General features: G+C 45.9%; 1 protein-coding gene across 2 annotated transcripts in view; it reads left to right on the forward strand.

The window, feature by feature from the left end:
- Nucleotides 1-368: 368 nt before the first annotated feature.
- ACOT7 (acyl-CoA thioesterase 7) overlaps nucleotides 369-18,105 on the forward strand; it is a 67,859-nt gene continuing 50,122 nt past the window's right edge. For both annotated transcript variants that reach the window (XM_048519382.1, XM_048519384.1), the window contains exons 1-2: nucleotides 369-676; nucleotides 11,970-12,087. In XM_048519382.1, coding sequence (XP_048375339.1) covers nucleotides 384-676; nucleotides 11,970-12,087 — 411 coding nt within the window. In that variant the 5' untranslated portion in view covers nucleotides 369-383. The remainder of the gene's footprint in view (nucleotides 677-11,969; nucleotides 12,088-18,105) is intronic.

Consider the following 18,105-nt stretch of genomic DNA (forward strand, 5'->3'; position numbering starts at 1 on the left):
GTGTCACCTTGCTAACCATAACAGGACTACATTCCTACAGCAATAATACCATCTTCTTGACGTCATCCCCACCCTGTTTTGTGACGTCACCTTTGACCCTAGACACAAAATAGAGTCACCATTTCCGGTTTCCATGCAACAAAACCATATTCCCTGTGCGGAAGTACCGCAAGGCTGAAAGTATCAGGAAGCCTATGATTGGCAAACCGGTCTAGGAGGGGGAGGAAAACCCTCTTTAATTCTCCCCTCTATTTTCAGGGCAACAGGCAGCAGCACGCCTGCTTCCCAAGCCCCGCAAGAGCTCGATGCAGAACCTGAATTCGCCACTCCCTTTTCCCTAAAAAGCTACAGGCAAGCGCGCATGCGCAAACATTTTCGACACGATGCGGCTCGGAGATGAGGTCGACCAATCGAGAGCGAGTTCGAAGAAGGAGGCGGGAGAAAGGAGCCGGCTGCGAACCGCCACGGAAAACCAATCCCAGGAGAGAGGGGCGTGTCCTGCGCGGGAGGACCGCCCCTTTCCCATTCCCTGCTGGCTTTCGATCTTGCCGGTTGCTGGTGTCTTTCCCCGGCTGACCTTCCCGCCTTCTCCGCCCGACATGCAGCGAGCCGGGGGCAGCGGAGGAACTGCAGCCACCATGTCGCGCACCGGCCCGGGAGCCATCCAGATCAGCAGGTACCGGCGAGGCACTGGCTTGTGTGGACGGTGAAGCGCCATTTTGAGGACACCCCCCCCCCCCCCCCGTGTCTCTGAGCGTGGGCAGAGGGCTTGGGGGCAAGGGTTCGTCTCGGTGCTTCCTTTGCGAGCTCTCGCTCTCCTTTTGCCCGCCTCTGGTAAAATTGGCATCACTACCCAGGCCTACCTTTCTGCAAGGAGTGGGGGCGTGAGTGTGGTTCCCCATTCCCTCGTTTGTCCTCAAAACAGCCCCGTGAGGTGGGCTAAATTGAAGCCTTAGTGGGAAGGAACGGGTGGAGTTGAACCCAAGATGCGTTGTCTTCACAACAGCCTGGCGGGGTAGGCTAGGTTGAAGCAGAGAGCTTTGCATGGATGTGTTTTGTGGTGGTGGGGTGGATGGGTGGGTTGAGTGGGGAGCTCCCCCGGCTAGTGCACTCATTGGTGACGTTTGCAGGGATATTGACATTTACCTCTTCTTCCTCAGACTTTTGGGCTTTTTGCAAGTTATTATTTTTTTTATCAATGCTGGTGGGGGAGCAAAGGTGGTGCAGGTGGAAATCTTAACAGGAAAATGCAGATATTTCTCTGCAGCAGCAGTGTGCGTTGAGTGTGAAATGGGCTCAGGAAATGTGGACCAAGTCTAAGAAGTGTGTGTATTTGTGCACATAATGAATTTAAGTCCATTTCCAGGCTGTTGCGTGTCTGAGATCTTAATGTTCATTGTGAAACCTGCCTGGAATTTGAACTTTCACATTTGACTGTGTGACTTTGAACTTGTTCTTTGGATTTCACAACTGTGTGTGTGTGATTGTGTTTTCTGAGGTTGTTTCCTGTCTAATGTTTGGGCTGTCTTTAATATTTGGACTGTTGACACAATACTGATTAGACCTATAGGATTCAGACCCTCAATGTTTGCAGATACGTTCATCATTTATATACATTAAATATTTGTATGTTACCATACATATTTTTTCAGGGTTGTAGCCATTGCATATTGTTTGGGTTTTCCCCTTTAAGTATTGCTGATGTCTTAATTTACCATTCACTTGTAAATACTCCTAATGCCAGGTTGAGTATCCCAAAACACATGCCTTTTCTCCAAAACCCAGATATCTACCACTGGTTGCTTACATTCACATCTATATCTCTACGGTGTAGTTAAGAGCAGGTGCACTGTAATCTGGAGAATTGGGTTTGATTCCTCACTCTGCCACTTGAGCTGTGGAGGCTTATCTGGTGAACTAGATTAGCTTGTGCACTCCAACACATGCCAGCTTGGTGACCTTGGGCTAATCTCAGTTCTTCAGAGCTCTCTCAGCCCCACCAACCTCACAGGGTGTTTGTTTTTTTTGGGGGGGGGAGGGAAAGGAGCTTGTAAGCCCCTTTGAGTTTCCTTACAGGAGAGAAAGGAGGGATATAAATCCAACTCTTCTTCTTTATATTTCAAATTTTGGTGGTGAAAAAGTCCATCAAGTTACAGCCAACTTATGGTAACTCCACAGGGTTGTAAAGTCAAGAGACAACAAGTGATAGCCTGCCTCTGTGTAGTAACTCTGGTTTACCTCTGTGGTCTCCCTTCCCAATATTAACCAGGGCCAATCCTGCTTTAGTTTCTAAGATCTGACTAACCGGGACCATTTCAAAATTGATTGTGGACTATGTCACCGATAATAAAAAGTTGTTTTGTGGCACCTTAAAGACCCAACCTGAGATGGATTGACTCTATAAAGGAAACCACAGTCCTCAGTTTGCAAGAGCTGTGCAAGGTTATTAAAAATAGGACTTTCTGGAAGACATTGATTCATAGGGTCACCATAAGTTGGAAGCAACTCGACGGCACTTAATGCACACAGAGACTAGCCACTTTATTGAAACAGAAGCTGGTGAGCTTAGGTGTCAAACTCGCGGCCCTCCAGATGTTATGGACTACAGTTCCCATCATCCCCTGCCAGCATCATGCCTACAGGGGATGATTGGAACTGTAGTCCATAACATCTGGAGGGTCGCGAGTTTGACACCTGTGCTGTTGAGGCACAAAGTGGCTCTTTGAGCAATTGATGAAGTGGGTCGGCGCCTGTGAGCACCTGTGCTTCCAATAAACTGTTTTGCCTTTAGGGTGTCACAAGGCTCTTTGTTTCTTGCTACAACAGACTGCTGTGTCCACTGGAACAGCATCTGCTGGAACAACATCTATGTAGATGGTGCTTTGCATGTAACCTCGGATAAAAGATGCACAGTCATCGAAGGCTGCTCAGTTTTAAAGAATTCTCCGGGCTGTTTACTTGTACCGGTCAAGGGGTGATTTGAGGATATGATACATAGGATGGACTTTAGGAACCATTTGTGGTGAAATATGAGCAGGCTTGAGTTTAACCTTTGGAGAGGCAATCCGATTGTGTTGTGTCTTACTGTAGCTCGCCTCCTCTTTGCTTCCCTTCTGGGGTGATCTTGGAACGGAAAACGAGAGAACTGCTGATTTTCAGTGCTGAGAGCGAGTTTCCGCTGTTCTTCCGTTCTGCGGTTGCCAAGGTGTGGTTTGCGAAAGGTCACATTTCCTCTCTGGTTGCTGCCAATTGTTGTCAACGAGGGGAGAGGGGGGAAAAAACTTTGCCTGGCCGATCAATAAAACAGCTATGGCCTTTCTGATCAATGGAAATGGCTAAACAGCTCCTGCTTCTTTCTTCCCCTGTGTGCCGTTAGCAATATGCATGTAGGAATAATTAGACTTTCCAACCCGGCTGCTGCAGCCTCTGGGCTTTCTAATCTGCTTATTCCCTCTGGTGGAGTTTACACCCAAAGGCCTTTAAGAGAAACATCTGCTACTTGATCTGCGAGATCGTGGCTCTTCGCTTCTGTGCTGACTCACGAGTTTTTCGGCCGGCTTCGGGCTGTCAGAAGGAGATGCTTAAGTGCAAAATAAATGTTTGATTTGACCTATTTATACATATCTCCGTGGAGTTCCAGCAACAACTTTGAGAGCCTTCGGGAGCTGTTCATTGAAGACTGGTGCTTAAAAACGTCATGTTATGGGTTACTGACTGGTTGATGTGACTGGTTAGTGACTGATTTGTTATGTGTGTTCAGAAGCAACACAAGCTAGTCTTGGCTGTATCTGGTACCCTATTTGTTTCACTAGCAGCCAATCACAATTATTGGTAAAATCCATTATGACGTTGAATATTCAACAGGCAACCGAAGCATGGGTTCACATAGCAACTGGGTCTATGCGTTACAAGAACTTTGAGTCTTGATGATCAGGGAAAGAAGTGACAAGTGATATCTGTCTGGGAGGGTTTTTTTAACCCTTTATTTCCCTGCTGTCTGCAAAATTGAAATAAGATGATGGGGCAACTTGGGGAAGGTCTTGAAAGGAAACAGCTAGAAAATAAATGGTTTGAAGGAAACTGTTGGAAACACAGAAAAGTGTTCCTTTCGTTGTGGTCTCGTTGCAGTCATCTGGTTGTCCTAATAAAAGCTATTACATGAGTTGTGTTGGGGATGTTTCTGCACAAATTGATTTTTGCCCCCTACCGTATCTCATCTCAGGAATTGATGTGGGCCTGCACATGTATTGTGTTATTAGATTTATATACCCAGGGCGGTGAACAACAACTGCGTAATAACAAACATCAATAGTCATAACATCAAACAACAAACCATCAATAAACATAGAATCAATAAGCATATCATTATAACATACCATTAAAAACAACAGTAAACATAGCATTATAACAAGAACATCAGCAAATGTAACATCATAAGTTATACGGCAGCAATACTCATAACAACAAACGTAATCAGAATAAACAACAGTAAGCATAGACAGCGACTTTCCCCTTTAGTGTAACTACAGACAACACAACGACTTGAGAACTAACCCCTGAATAATCTACAGCCACGTTGGTACAAGAAGCCTAGCCTAGTGACTAAATACATCGTCGTATCACTAAACCTAACCTAAACTGAAATGTCAAGACAGAGAGACAAGGTGTCTGGATCAAAGCTCTATAACTTTCCAATTTTCTCTCCAGACTTGAGTTGAAACTGCTAGTGCCGTTCTGTGTCCCAGCTCTCTGGTTAATATATGTTCAGATTTGGATGTGAAGCCCATTCATCAGGCTATGCTATCTGTCCATGGTATTCTATATTGCTTGGCCCCTCTTCTATGCCCTGCCCATGTTCAAAGTTGTTATCCCTATAATTTGGTTGGCTTGCTTATTAGCAGTAATGTATATGCCATGTGGGTCTGGGGTCTTCAACATGGCTCCTGTTGGCACCTTTCCTGGCACCCCCTAGTGTTTTTAGAAAGTGGGTGGGGCCAGGTAAGGGCTTTTGCCCAGCAAGATTTCTGATTGGCTGTTGGAGATTTGATTGGGTTGAGCATATTTTAAAAGAGCTGCCTTAGTATCTGCTGCCACAGCATAAAGATCTTCATTGTGTGAGTAAAGGCAGGCTACGGTAAAACTTTTTGTGGCTGTGCCGATCATGATGGGTTAGTATTCCAGAGGTACCTGCAGCCTCCAAAAAGTTTGGAACCTGGATGTAGGGCCATGTGCAGGTCTTTCAGATTCCATTTTCTGGATTCCAGCACAACTATATTGGACCCATGGACTGAAAGGGATGGGAACACATTGCTAAGTTTCATGTGAGATGCCACTGGGGCATGTTGGTTCATGGCCAGTTCAGTTTATCTAGAGCCACATTGTTGGGTGGAATTTCTCCATGACGTAGGGTATCCGCAAAGGCAAATAATGCCTACTGTGACACATTTGGCCTCTTAATTATACATGCCAGGAAAGGCAGACAGGTAATCTATCTCAGGACTGAGGGAATATACACAGTGAACCCAGAACAGGGACATAACCATGATCAGAGCAGAAAGTGAACCCAATATCCAGAGCACCTTTTGATAACCCCAAGTGGCTGGGTATCTATTGCTAGCCAAACATTAATGGTTATCTCTGCACAGAGCAGTTTCTTCCCATCTTCTACTTCCTGCTTCCTTTCATTTTAATCTTTCTCCACATCCCTGTACTTTCTTCTCTTCTCTCCTTCTCTCTAGCTTCCCGTTTGTAGTTATGTTCTCACATCCTGTGCCCTTTGCTTCACCTTCACGCTTGGCCTTGCAGTAGAAGTTGAGTTTCAATTCATTGTTTGCCCTGAAGAATGATTTTTACCATTTGTATCTGTTATTTTTGTTGTGGTCTTGTAGTGTGGAAGGAACCCCTGGAAAGTTACAGGGGTGCAGTGGACCACAACTACTGTAGCGGATTTGACGAGTCCTTGCTAACAAAATTGCCCAGTCAATTGTTTTCATTTGTCTGTTTAAGTTCTTGGGCCAATGGTGTGACAGGTATCCTCTTTGGAGAGATATGACAATTCTTGACTTAGGCCCAGTTACAAGATCTAGCAACTGGAAAGGCTGGTGGGAAATTCTTGGATCGGATTATTCTCCTAACCGAAAAATAAAAAGGAATCGAAGCAAAATGACCTTCCTGCCCCAACAGGTAAATTATATAATGGGGCAAGGTTGGGGAATCTAAAATATGGGTAGTGAGAGTCCTTGATACTTTAAATTGCCATCTGTGAATGTTTTAAGTGTTGGAATGTTTTAATGTTTAAATTATGTAATTCTTAAATTGTTTTACGACTGTGGTTTAAACTTTGTATGTTAGCCGCCCTGATCCTGACTTGGGCCAGGAGGGTACGATATTAAATCAAATAAATTAATATTCTATTAGAAGTTCAACAGAATGGCATGATAAGGAACAAGCATGATTAAGTCAGGGCAGGCTCTTCGGCATCATTTAGATTCTCCAGCTCCCTCCGGAAGACAGTCCTTTGTTTATAAGTAATGGAAAAAATTGGTTTTCTTTCTTAACAGTTTCCAACAGCAAGTTTAGTTCTTACAAAAGGTCAGCCTCACCCTAACCTCACCCATGACGCAAATGTCTGTTTCTCAGAAATGCTGGCATAGTTGGCCCAGCTGCATCGAGCTGAAGGCTCGAGTGAATCTGTCAGAGGTCCATGTGGAAATCTCTTGAGTCCTAAAAAGACTGAAATATTATGATGCTTCCTGTTATTTCTTGACAGTTTGTTGCATAGCATACTTCCTTTAGACCATCTCTTGAAGAGTTTGTAGGATTCCAAAACAATTCCTTGAGCCGTGGAGGTAAGAGAGCAACAGTCAACAATTTCCATCGTTTGCTGTCAGGGATAAAAAGTCTCTTTGGCATTTGTTGTCTGGTTTCAGAGGAATTCTTTTCTCTACGTACCTTCTACTGTCCATAGTGCAACAAATATTACTCTCTAAATACATCGCTTATACTAATGTTTGTATAGGATGTTTCTAAATTTCAGGGTAGCTGTGATTCTTGAGAGAGGGAAAAGTAGCTCTGAATAAAGGAAACAAATCACATTTGGGCGTTTTTATCTGAGCAGTCTCGAATCTTACTAAGGCAATGCTGAAAGCAGGGCTGCGTTTGAGGGGCTTCTGGAAGGGAGTAAAGCTCTTGCAGGTCAATGCGAAACTCGGCAGGTAAGCGATCAGGTGTGAAAATTGTCTGTATTAGAGCTAGCACAGAATACGCACAAACCAGTGTGCTCTGGCAGACGGCGTATTTGCTTCATAGCTGCAAGTTCAAAATTCCAGCTCAGCCAAGACCTTGTCACATCTCTGCCTTAAAGTTTCTGTAAATCAGGAATAGATAGGTGTTGAGCCAGGTAAGTCAACGCCATCTGCGTTGTGCCTTTGAGGTAGATCTTAGTGGATCAAAGTAACATGTGTAAAATGGGAGGTCCCACAAGTGTGTAGATAATTATGCATACCTGGGTTTTTGGAAGGGGGTAAGCCAGGGTGTATTACCAAGTTAGAAACTTCCCTGAGATTGCCAAAAATAGGGAGCCAGTGGGGTGTAGTGGTTAAGATTCCAATCTGGTTAAGATTCTAATCTGGAGAACCGGGTTTGATTCCCCACTCCTCCACCTGAGTGGCGGGGGCTTATCTGGTGAACCAGATGTGTTTCCGCACTCCTGCATTCCTTCTGGGTGACCTTCAGCTAGTCACAGTTCTTTGGAACTCCCTCATCCCCACCTACCTCACAAGGTGTCTGTTGTGGGGAGAGGAACGGAAAGGAGCTTGTGAGCCACCTTGATTCTTTCTACAGGAGAGAAAGGTGGGATATAAATCCAAACTCCTCCTTCTTCTTCTCCTCCTCCTTCTTCTCCTTCTTCCTTCTTCTTCTCCTTCTCCTTCTTTCTTCTTCTTCTTTCTTCTTCTTCTTCTTCTTTCTTCTTCTTTCTTCTTCTTGGCAGTTTCCAACATTTTCCCCTGTCTGTTGCACCCAAGATGTCTGTTGTTACCTGCCCTGCCCTTTGCACAGCACTGGAAGGCAAAGCAAGGCGAAACTGCAGGAAGCTGCAGGTTGAGCCAAGAGCAGCCTTCCTTGTATGTTCAGTCCCAGCCCATATTTCCAATGCACGTTTCTTCCTTCTGTGTTTCTGTGGAACAGGACCTTTGCTCTAGTTAGCAAGCTCTCAAATACAAATGCAGTTAACAGAAACAAATCATTTTGGTGACGCACCTTTTGGGAGGCTGTTCTGCCCTCTCCTTTTCACACACCTGAATCACAAGGAAAGTGGTAATAACAGGAACGTACGGTTTCTTAGAGAGCTAATATTTCGTTCTGGCAAAAACTTCTGTGAGCTAGAGCCGGAGTCCTCAGATGTTATGAGTCCACCTTCGCTATTGAGTAATTTTATGTATTATGATTAAAAAAAGCAGGGTCCAGGGGCTGTGAAATGGAAGGCGTACAGGGTGAAGTGTAATGAAGTAACATTCAAATTTAATCCAGAAATCTGGAGAGATCAGTGTTTACTTCTAGAAATGGGAGCTCAGAGGTACTCTTTTGCTTGGGAGAGCCATTGCTGCTGTGTTTGGGGAAGGTAGTAGGCAGATCATTGGGAGAAGAAGGAGTTTGGATTTATATCCCACCTTTCTCTCATGTAAGGAGACTCAAAGGGGCTTACAAGCTCCTTTCCCTTCCTCTCCCCACAACAGATACCCGGTGAGGTAGGTGGGGCTGAGTGAGTTCTAAGATAACTGTGACTAGCCCAAGGTCACCCAGCAGGGATGTAGGAGTGCAGAAACACATCTGGTTCACCAGATAGGCCTCTGCCACTCAGGTGGAGGAATGGGGAATCAAACCTGGTCCTCCAGATTAGAATCCACCTGCTTTTAACCACTACACCACTCCGGCTCTCAAGTGTAAAGTTTTGGGAAAGGGTATCTATTGTTCAGATCTTCTTTCCCTCAAATAATGTACATGTATTTGTTGAGCTGGCATAATTTAATATTTGCATTAGCATTCAGGTGGCTCATGAACAGGGCAACCAGAGGAAATGCCCACAATAGTCAGTATGTCTGGACCTGCCTTGTTCTCTTAGGGTGTTTCACTTGGCTGGTTGACTTCCATGTGAAGATCTGAAGATCTTGACTCAACTGTACTTTCCTGTCTGCTGCTGTTCTAGGAACCCTTGCTTCCTTTTTTTCTTTAGGGTTACAGGGTTTCTATGGTGATTCACTCTTAAGCTAGCTTCCCTGATTGGTTATGATGGCATCTTCCTATGTTGATGAGGGAAGATGAGAAATTATTGGTGAAGAGGGCCATAAATGTGATTTCAGGGTAATGTTGGCATGATACGCATAGTGAAATAGAAATACACCAATCTGGAGCACTCGAGTCACAAAGGAAGAACTTTTGTTAGCCTTATCCAGTATGGCTACCTTCAGATTGTCTTCCTACATTACTCACTGTGTAGACTATGGGTCTTTGTGGTGTGTTGTGGTTTCCTAGGTTCTGTTTAAGCACCAAGTTCATGGATGGAAGGTATGCGGTGGTCCACTGAATGTATATTGTATCTAGAGGAAGTTGTTAATTATCTACTCAAAAATGCATAGGAGCAGTTGGGTCATCAAGTGGAAAAATGTAGATTGTAAGGGGCCTCCAACAGAGGGTTTAGCTTTCTGTTAAAGCAGGGGTAGGGAACCTGCGGCTCAAGAGCCGCATGCAGCTCTTCTGCCCTCGCACTGTGGCTCCAGAAGAAATGGAGCCTAGCCTCCAGCCCCATCCTTGCCCGCCCTGCTGCCTGCAGCAGGGCGGGCGCACCAACTGCCCACGGTCGGCTGGGCCGTGCCGCGGGCTTCCCCTCTTGCCTGCCCCGTTGGAGCGCGGAAGTGAGCTATACCAGCGGACGGTGGAGGCCAAGCCTTGGCTTCATCCTTGCCAGCCCTGCAGGCCAGCAGGGACGAAGAAGCGCATCCATGTCTTGCTTCTCAAGAATGAGCGGAGTAAAAGGTAAAAAAACCCAGGAAACCCTATATATATATGAGTGCTATCTTTGTATTTTAAATGTCAAAAAAATTATTTCGCGGCTCCAAAGTGTTTTGCTTTTTTCTTGTATGGAAAGGAAGGCCGGGTCCAAATGGCTCTTTGAGTGTTAAAGGTTCCCTACCCCTGTGTTAGAGTAAAGTAGGGCTTGGTGTATGTGTATGTGTGTGTGGATGCTTCTGAAACAATGGAGCTTGAAGAAGGGTTTGATTCCTGGAGGGTCTTCTGTTGGCATTTTATTAACACCAGAAGCTTCTGCCTCTCATGATGGGTGGCAGGAAGGAGAAAATGTAACATTCTGTCTGCCGTCTCCTGCTTACACGCGTGTGCTTGTACGTGCGCCGTGAAGTCACAGCTAACTTCTGGTGAACAACATAGCATTTGAAGGTAATCTATGCTGACATTGATGGGTGAAATACTTGAAATTAATGTTTGGTGCTTAGCGTTAATGGACTACGCCTGGATGTGACTCAGTCAGGGCTGCCAGGCAATGGGAATGTAAATGAAATCATTTCTTTAGGGAGAAATTAGTTTGCGGAAGAAGTTGGAGATTAGCGAAGTACTGGCCACGTGGCGTAGTGGTTAAGTGCTTGCACTGCCACTCACACGGTCAGGAGTTCGAGCCCTCTGTGGGTCAGATATCCTGGCAGCTGGCTCATGGTCAACTCAGCCATCCATCCATTCCTTGGTCAGTAAATACCTAGCACAGTGATGACGAACCTATGGCACGGGTGCCAGAGGTGGCACTCGAAGCCCTCTCTGTGGGCACGCGCACACAGAGTTCGTCATGTGGGGGGTGGAAAATCACCCCCCCCCCCACACACACATCTTGGCTGGCCTGGACCAATGAGCACAACATGCGCGCACCACGGTGAGCAGGGAGGACTCGGCTGGTGGGCCTGGTGCCTGTGCTCCGGGTGGCTGCTGCCCGGCGGCGGGGGGGGGGGGGGTGCAGAGGAGGCAGAGATGCTAGAGAGGCACAGAGCAGTGCGTGTGGGACTTGCTGTAGGCTAGAGCAGGCTGGCCCCTGCTTGAGCGGGTGGAGCCAACCGGTTTTTTATAAAATAAAACCTCAGCATTCAGGTTAAATTGCCGGGTTGGCACTTTGCGATAAATAAGTGAGGTTTGGGTTGCAATTTGGGCACTCGGTCTCAAAAAGTTTCACCATCACTGACCTAGCACATAGCTAGGGGGTAAAGAATAGCCGGGGAAAGCAGTGGCAAACTACCCCAGAAAAACAGCTTGCCTATAAAATCACTGCTTGCAGTGGTACCCCAGGTTCGGATACGACTGAAGGGGAAACTTTACCTTTTTTCAAGTACTGGCAGGACGCTCTGGGCATTCACATTAGCAAGTTCTTTATCTGTAGTAAGACAGGTAGTCCAGGGCTGGAGGTGGGAAGCGAGGTTCCCCAGGCAGGTATTATCTTCGTTTTAATCCTTTAAAAAAGGGAACAGGGTACAAGGCTAGATGTGGACGGAGGCAAGCCCAGACAAGGTTTTCTGCCCTTGTGGGTACAGAGAATGGGCTTCCCATTTTGGTTTTGAACTGCTGGGCATCTCAAGGGTTGGCAGGATGGGTAGCGATGTAGTTGTCTTAGAACAGAGCATCATGCACCATGGGTCAGTCTGGTGACAGAAAGATCCTTATTAGAACAGAAAGTTTCATTGAATGCGCTTATAAGGCAGGTTGTCCAGGAAGCCAGAGAAGCAAAGCGCCACCATACAAAGGATTAATGGTGGTATATTTGGGTGATAACATCTGGTGGCTGTTTGTTGCCTGGCGATGAAACCGGTGGGTCTGATAGCTTGAAAACAATTAAGCGTTCCAGTCGCCTCACCTGTTTTTGCTTTTTCACTCTAACAGAGGTCTGATGCCTTCTTTCCATCGCTCTTCTGTCACAGGATCATGTGCCCAGATGATGCCAACATTGCCGGGAACGTCCACGGGGGAACCATCTTGAAAATGATCGAGGAAGCGGGCGCCATCATTAGCACTCGCCACTGCAACTCTCAGTCTGGGGTATGTACTTGGCTCCTGATGGAACGGAGAAGCTTCACAGCCAGTTGTGCCCCCAGTGAGGAAATCCAGGGGAAGGGGGGCAGTGAAACAGCAGGGGCTAGGCTGCCTGCACGCTCTTTCACCCAGCACTGTCACAACAAAATGCTCAGCATGTGGATGGCTTAACATGGGTTGTTTTTCTGGTGCTAACTGTTCACTTCGTTATGCATGTGTTCTCTTGATCAATGGAATCATTTGCAGAATCTTGAACGACACAAAGGACCAGTGTCCTGGGATTGGGTTTTCCTATAAATAGTGTGTGGCTTTAGCAGCGGGTTCCTGCAGGGAGCTGTAGTATGTCTCTGTGTCCTGACCACAGAGAGTCCTTTTATCATACCAACCCCTCCCACTTTGTCCTATGCCTGTTGCAGACATATCTCTTTCAGGTAATGTTTACCAAAGCTGGAAGCAGCCAGGCATGTAGAGCAAGTATTATGGTATATATCTGTATGTAGAGCAGGTATTATTGTCCCTGCTTGTGGTCTTATGCATATGACGTATGTAGAGAAGAGGATAGAAACCTGCAAAGAAAGAAAATTTTCTTTCTTTAAATAAAAAAGCAATTTACTGTCTGCTAATGAATTTTATGCCAGTGTGGTGTAGTGGTTAAGAGCAGGTAGATTCTAATCTGGAGAACCAGGTTTGGTTCCCCACTCTTCCACATGATTGGTGGACTCTTATCTGGTGAACTGGATTTGTTTTTTGTCTCCTACACATGAAGCCTGTTGAGTGACCTTGGGCCAGTCACAGTTCTCTCAGAACTCTCAGCCTCACCTATCTTACAAGGTGTCTGTTGTGGGGAAGGGAAGGAGTTTGTAAGCTGCATTGAGATTCCTTACAATTGAGAAAAATGGGGTATAAATCCAAACCCTTCTAACCAGTGGCGTATCTGCCTAGGGACAAGGGGTACCCTTGTCCCTGGGCGCCACTCTTCTGGTCACGTGGGGGGGGGGCGCAAAATCAGCCCCCCATGAGACCAGGAAGTCCTGCTGTCTCCTCATTTTCGCATGCCTCGACCCCATCTAAGGCATGCAAAAATGACGAGTCAGCAGGACTTCCTGCTGCCTCCAAGCACCCTCAACCCTGCTCTGGACTCCCCCCTCCCTTCCTTCCCTGCCTGCTGGCTGGGCTTCCACCCCTTCCTGCTCCCCAAGCCCCACCCCTCAGCCTCAGTGCTTATAAAAGAATGTCTCCGAGGCCGGGCCTACAGTCTCTTCTGGCCTGCCCGGAAGGGAGGTCAGAAGAGACTGCAGGCTGCCGGCTGGGAGCCCAGCCAGCAGGGGGAGTCTGGGGGGGAGGTGGGCACCCTAGACCTTGCCCATGTCCATGGTGACATGGATGGGGTCGAGGGCAGTGTGGGGCGGAGCCAGGGTGGGATCGAGCCTGGGCGGCATCCTGGAGACAATTTGTTTCCGGGTGCCATTTACCCCAGGTACCCCTCTGCTTCTAACTCTTCCTCCTTCTTGGCTTTTCAGGTGAAAGGACTTCCTGAAGTGGGAAACAACTTCAAAATATTATTCTGTCTTGTTTTCTAGAATTTTTTTTCTCCATTTGTTACTGTCCAGTATATATAGCCTCATGTGCCCAGTACAGAAGCTGTACAGTAAGGTTTCTAAATCTGTGCTGGTTTCCAAGTTATTTGCAGAAACTGTGTTTAAAAGTAATTCCCTCCCCCCCCCTTTGGAAGATTTGCTAAAGTCTGCAATGGCCCCGACTGTCATTCACAGGTCCAGTGGTCGCTGTACGGTGTAGAGTTTGCTTCCGGTCCAGGTCACATTTCAAGGTGCAATTTCAGCGATTCGGCTCTTGCCCGTTGCTCTTCAGGACTGAAGCAATAAAGAGCCACTTGAGTAGCTCCGGAGAACGTATCTGCGTGTTAACCCTTTCCAGGGCTTAGCTGTTGACCCAGATTGCGGAAGCGGCAGCTGCTTGATCTAGTCCCACCTTGGGCTAATCCCTTTTCCTCCTAAATCAGTCAGCAAGCTAATCCACAGTTCAGCTTGATAGGATTACAGCGTGTCATTCTCGGGAGTGATCTGTTATGAATCTGCTAGTAATGGGGGCCCTGTGGCACAGAGCGGTAAGCTGTAGGACGAAAGTCGGTCCTTGGCTCAAGGTCGACTCACCCCAAACAAAAGTGGGTTCGGATATAAATAAGAGCCACAAGTATGAACCAACACTGAACCCAAAAGGAAATGCTAACTACATTTAATATTGTGATTAAGATATCAAACGTAAAGGGCTATAACCATCAGTGTCCCAATATGCACGTAAACCACACACATACACACACACACAAACACACATATAGTACGAAAGTCAGTCCTTGGCTCAAGGTCAACTCACCCCAAACAAAAGTGGGTTCAGATATAAATAAGAGCCACAAGTATGAACCAACACTGAACCAAAAAGGAAACGCTAACTACATTTGATATTGTGATTAGGGTATCAAACATAAAGGGCTATAACCATCAGAGTGTCCCAATATGCATGTAAACCACACACACACACACAATGGGTACAAAGCTAGAATCACAATATATACTTACATCCGTACTGGTATGCTAGGTCCTGAGCCCATAAACATATAGACTATCAAGCTCAGAAGATCCTAGAAACCAGTAAGTAGAACTGAAGTACAAGATAGCTGGTGCTTCATTAAATATTCCCATTTTGGTAGGGTCTTTCGCCCCTTTGTCAGCTTTCTTGTCAGTTTCAATGCTGCCCTTTTATCTTCTGCAGCTACGACCATGTGCAGTAATTAATTATTCACAATGCTCATTCATTTTAAAGTGTGACGCTTCATGTGAATACAGTTATTTATAAAATATTGTTATGAATTAACAAAGGTGCAAGATGTATTTATAAATACATATTTATAAAGATAAAAAGCCTCCTTATTTCGTTCATGAACGTTGCCGCGCTAAAACGTCACGACTAATCATATATGTTCTGTTTTAAGCAGCGGTGGCGATAAAATATGGCAACAAAGAATCACTTACAATTTGTTATGCTGCTTAATGGGTGTTCAACTCCTTAGGGCTTAGCAGCGCATGGATGATTCTCTAACACTGAATGTATAAAGCCACTTATTTCTCTGATATAATGCAAATTGGCTGCAGCTGTACTGTTACCTCACTTTCCTTCTCTTTCGCTTCCTTCCCTTGTTTGTTTGTCTTCCTTTACTTTTCTAGTGATGGGGAGAGAATATAATATGTGGTGTGGTAATGGAGGCGGTTGTGCTAGCTGTAGGATCTCCACCGTTGATCTGCCACCGTGTAGGAGATTCCTGAACAATGTGATCCCCTCAGATGAAGCACAGCTGACTTTTTCACTATGCATTGTGATATAGCAGGCTCTTGCAAGGCCCCACAACACCACACCTACCACCCAAGGTTTCTGTTGTGCGGAGAGGAAGGGAAAAGAGTTTGTAAACTGCCTTGAGTCTTCTCGTAGGCGAGAAAGGTGGACTGTAAATCTAAACTGTTCTTGTTTGAATCGTCACTCTACCATGCTTCTCACAGTGTGGGCAACCAAAATGGTCAAAGGTCTGGAATACATGTCCGACGAGGAGAGACTTAGAGAGCTGGGTATGCTTACTCTGTTTCCCTGAATATAAGACATCCCCGGAAAATAAGACATAGTAGAGGTTTTGCTGAAGTGCGAAATATAAGGCATCCCCCGAAAGTAAGACGTGGCAAAGTTTTTGTTTGGAAGCATGCCTGACGAACAGAATACAGAAATATAAGACATCCCCTGAAAATAAGACATAACGCATCTTTGGGAGCAAAAATTAATATAAGACACTGTCTTATATTCGGGGAAACACGGTAGTTTGGTGAACAGAAGATTAAGAGACGACATTATAGCCATGTTTAGATATTTGAAGGGGTGTCATCTTGGTGAGGGAGCAAGCTTGTTTTCTGCTGCTGCAGAGACTAGGACCAGGAGTAATGGGTTCAAGGTGAAGGAACAGAGATTCCACCTAAACATCAGGAAAAACTTCCTGACAGCAAGGGCTGTTCGACAGTGGAATGCACTGCCTCAGAGTGTGGTGGAGTCTCCTTCTTTGGAGGATTTTTAAACAGAAGCTAGATGGCCATCTGTCAGGAGTGCTCTGATTATGTGTTCCTGCATTGCAGGGGTTTGGACAATGGCCCTTGGGGTCTCTTCCAACTCTATGATTCTATGACCTCAGAGAAATCACTATCTCAGGGTTGTTGTCAGAATGAAATGGTAAAAGTGGTGCAGTAGAGAGTATGTCTTCAAGGGGAGCCCTACACTGAGCTCACTGTAGTAATCTAATATGGTTGTTTCCTGTATCTTGGCCCTAGAATTCCCCATTGTCAACATAGAAGCAACAACTGTCAGAAATCCTTGCCATCTGCAGTTCTGGTTCAGCAAATTAACCTTGAATGTTTAGAGCCAGAAGAGCTGGCATTCCCATGAGGACCTCTTTAGTAATTTCGTTTGTAGAATTTGTCTTATCACCCTTCTGAAAAGAAAATACTTCAGGGTGACTTACAAGAAAGCATAAAAAGCAAAGTTAAGATACGAGTGCAACAAAAGCGTTTCAAAAAACAGCAACGACAAACAGCAGCAGAGATTTTGTAAAAAAAAAAAGCCTGTCCCTTATTGAAAAATTAAAAACAGCAATAGAACAGATGCATAACACCCAAACCAAGTAACAGTGGACAAGAATGAAAACAGAAAGCAACAGCAAAAATCCAAAACATTGAATTCAGCCTGTCTTAGAGGTCATCCAGAAAAACAACTTTACGACTTCTGGAGGAACAAAAGAGAGGAGGAAGAGAGAGATTCCTGGGACTGGGAGTTCCTAATCATGGGGGCCAAGGTTGAAAACGCTTTCTCTCTTCATTGCCACACTCAGGGCAGGTATGTGGGGAAGGGCAGTGCCCTTAAAGCATCTTAAACTACAGGTGGTCCCTTGGAAAGCGTATCATGCTTGGCAGTCACTGTAGAGGGAGAAACAATGGCCCCTTCCGCCCATGCAGAATAATGCACTTTCAATCCACTTTCAGTGCACTTTGAAGCTGGATTTTACTGTGCGGAAGAGCAAAATCCAAACAATTGTGAAAGTGGATTGAAAGTGCATTATTCTGCATATGCGGAAGGGGCCAGTGTGGCAGCTTCCCTATCTTCCTATCCCAAATCTTGCTTATGAGCAGCAGACCAAGTGGCAGTCATTTTTTCCAATCCTGAGAAATGACATGGTCTTCATTCTCTCCGGATCCGGATACAGGTGAAGGGTGTGAACCAAGCCGAATCGTAAAGTGGATGCTGATCTTTTGCCCTGCTGAAAAAGCAGACTGGGGCAGCCGCCTTCTTTCAGAATCAGTTTCTTGAAGCCTCTTTCCATCAGTGCTGGAGAACACAGGTTCTGGTCCATTTAGAGGGAAGAGACCCCGGTAAGCTGAGTTGCCAATAGGTGGCACTAGAACATCATGTGAGGATCACAGACGATGGAATCCCAGTGCACGGATGCCGTTTCCTGGTGGAAGGAGTTGAAAGGAAGAGCATTAATTATTAATTACTTACTTAATTATTGCCTTTTTGTCATGATCGGACAGAAGGACTTGGGTGGCTTTCAGTGGGGATAGAGTCTGGACCCAAAGTCCGAATAATTCAAGGGCAGCTGGAGATAAGGATTCGTAGGTCTCATTCCTGTACTGCATATTGAAGAGGAGGAGGAGGAGTTTGGATTTATACCCCACCTTTCTCTCCTGTAAGGAGACTCAAGGTGGTTTACAAGCTCCTTTCCCTTCCTCTCCCCACAACAGACACCTTGTGTGGTAGATGGGGCTGAGAGAGTTTTGAGAGAACTGTGACTAGCCCAAGGTCACCCTGCAGGAATGTAGGAGTTCGGAAACACATCTGGTTCACCAGATAAGCCTCTGCCACTCAGGTGGAGGAGTGGGGCATCAAACCCGGTTCTCCAGATTAGAATCCACCTGCTCT

This window comes from Sphaerodactylus townsendi, linkage group LG16 (assembly GCF_021028975.2).
Source record: "Sphaerodactylus townsendi isolate TG3544 linkage group LG16, MPM_Stown_v2.3, whole genome shotgun sequence".
NCBI classification, from domain to species: Eukaryota; Metazoa; Chordata; class Lepidosauria; order Squamata; family Sphaerodactylidae; genus Sphaerodactylus; species Sphaerodactylus townsendi.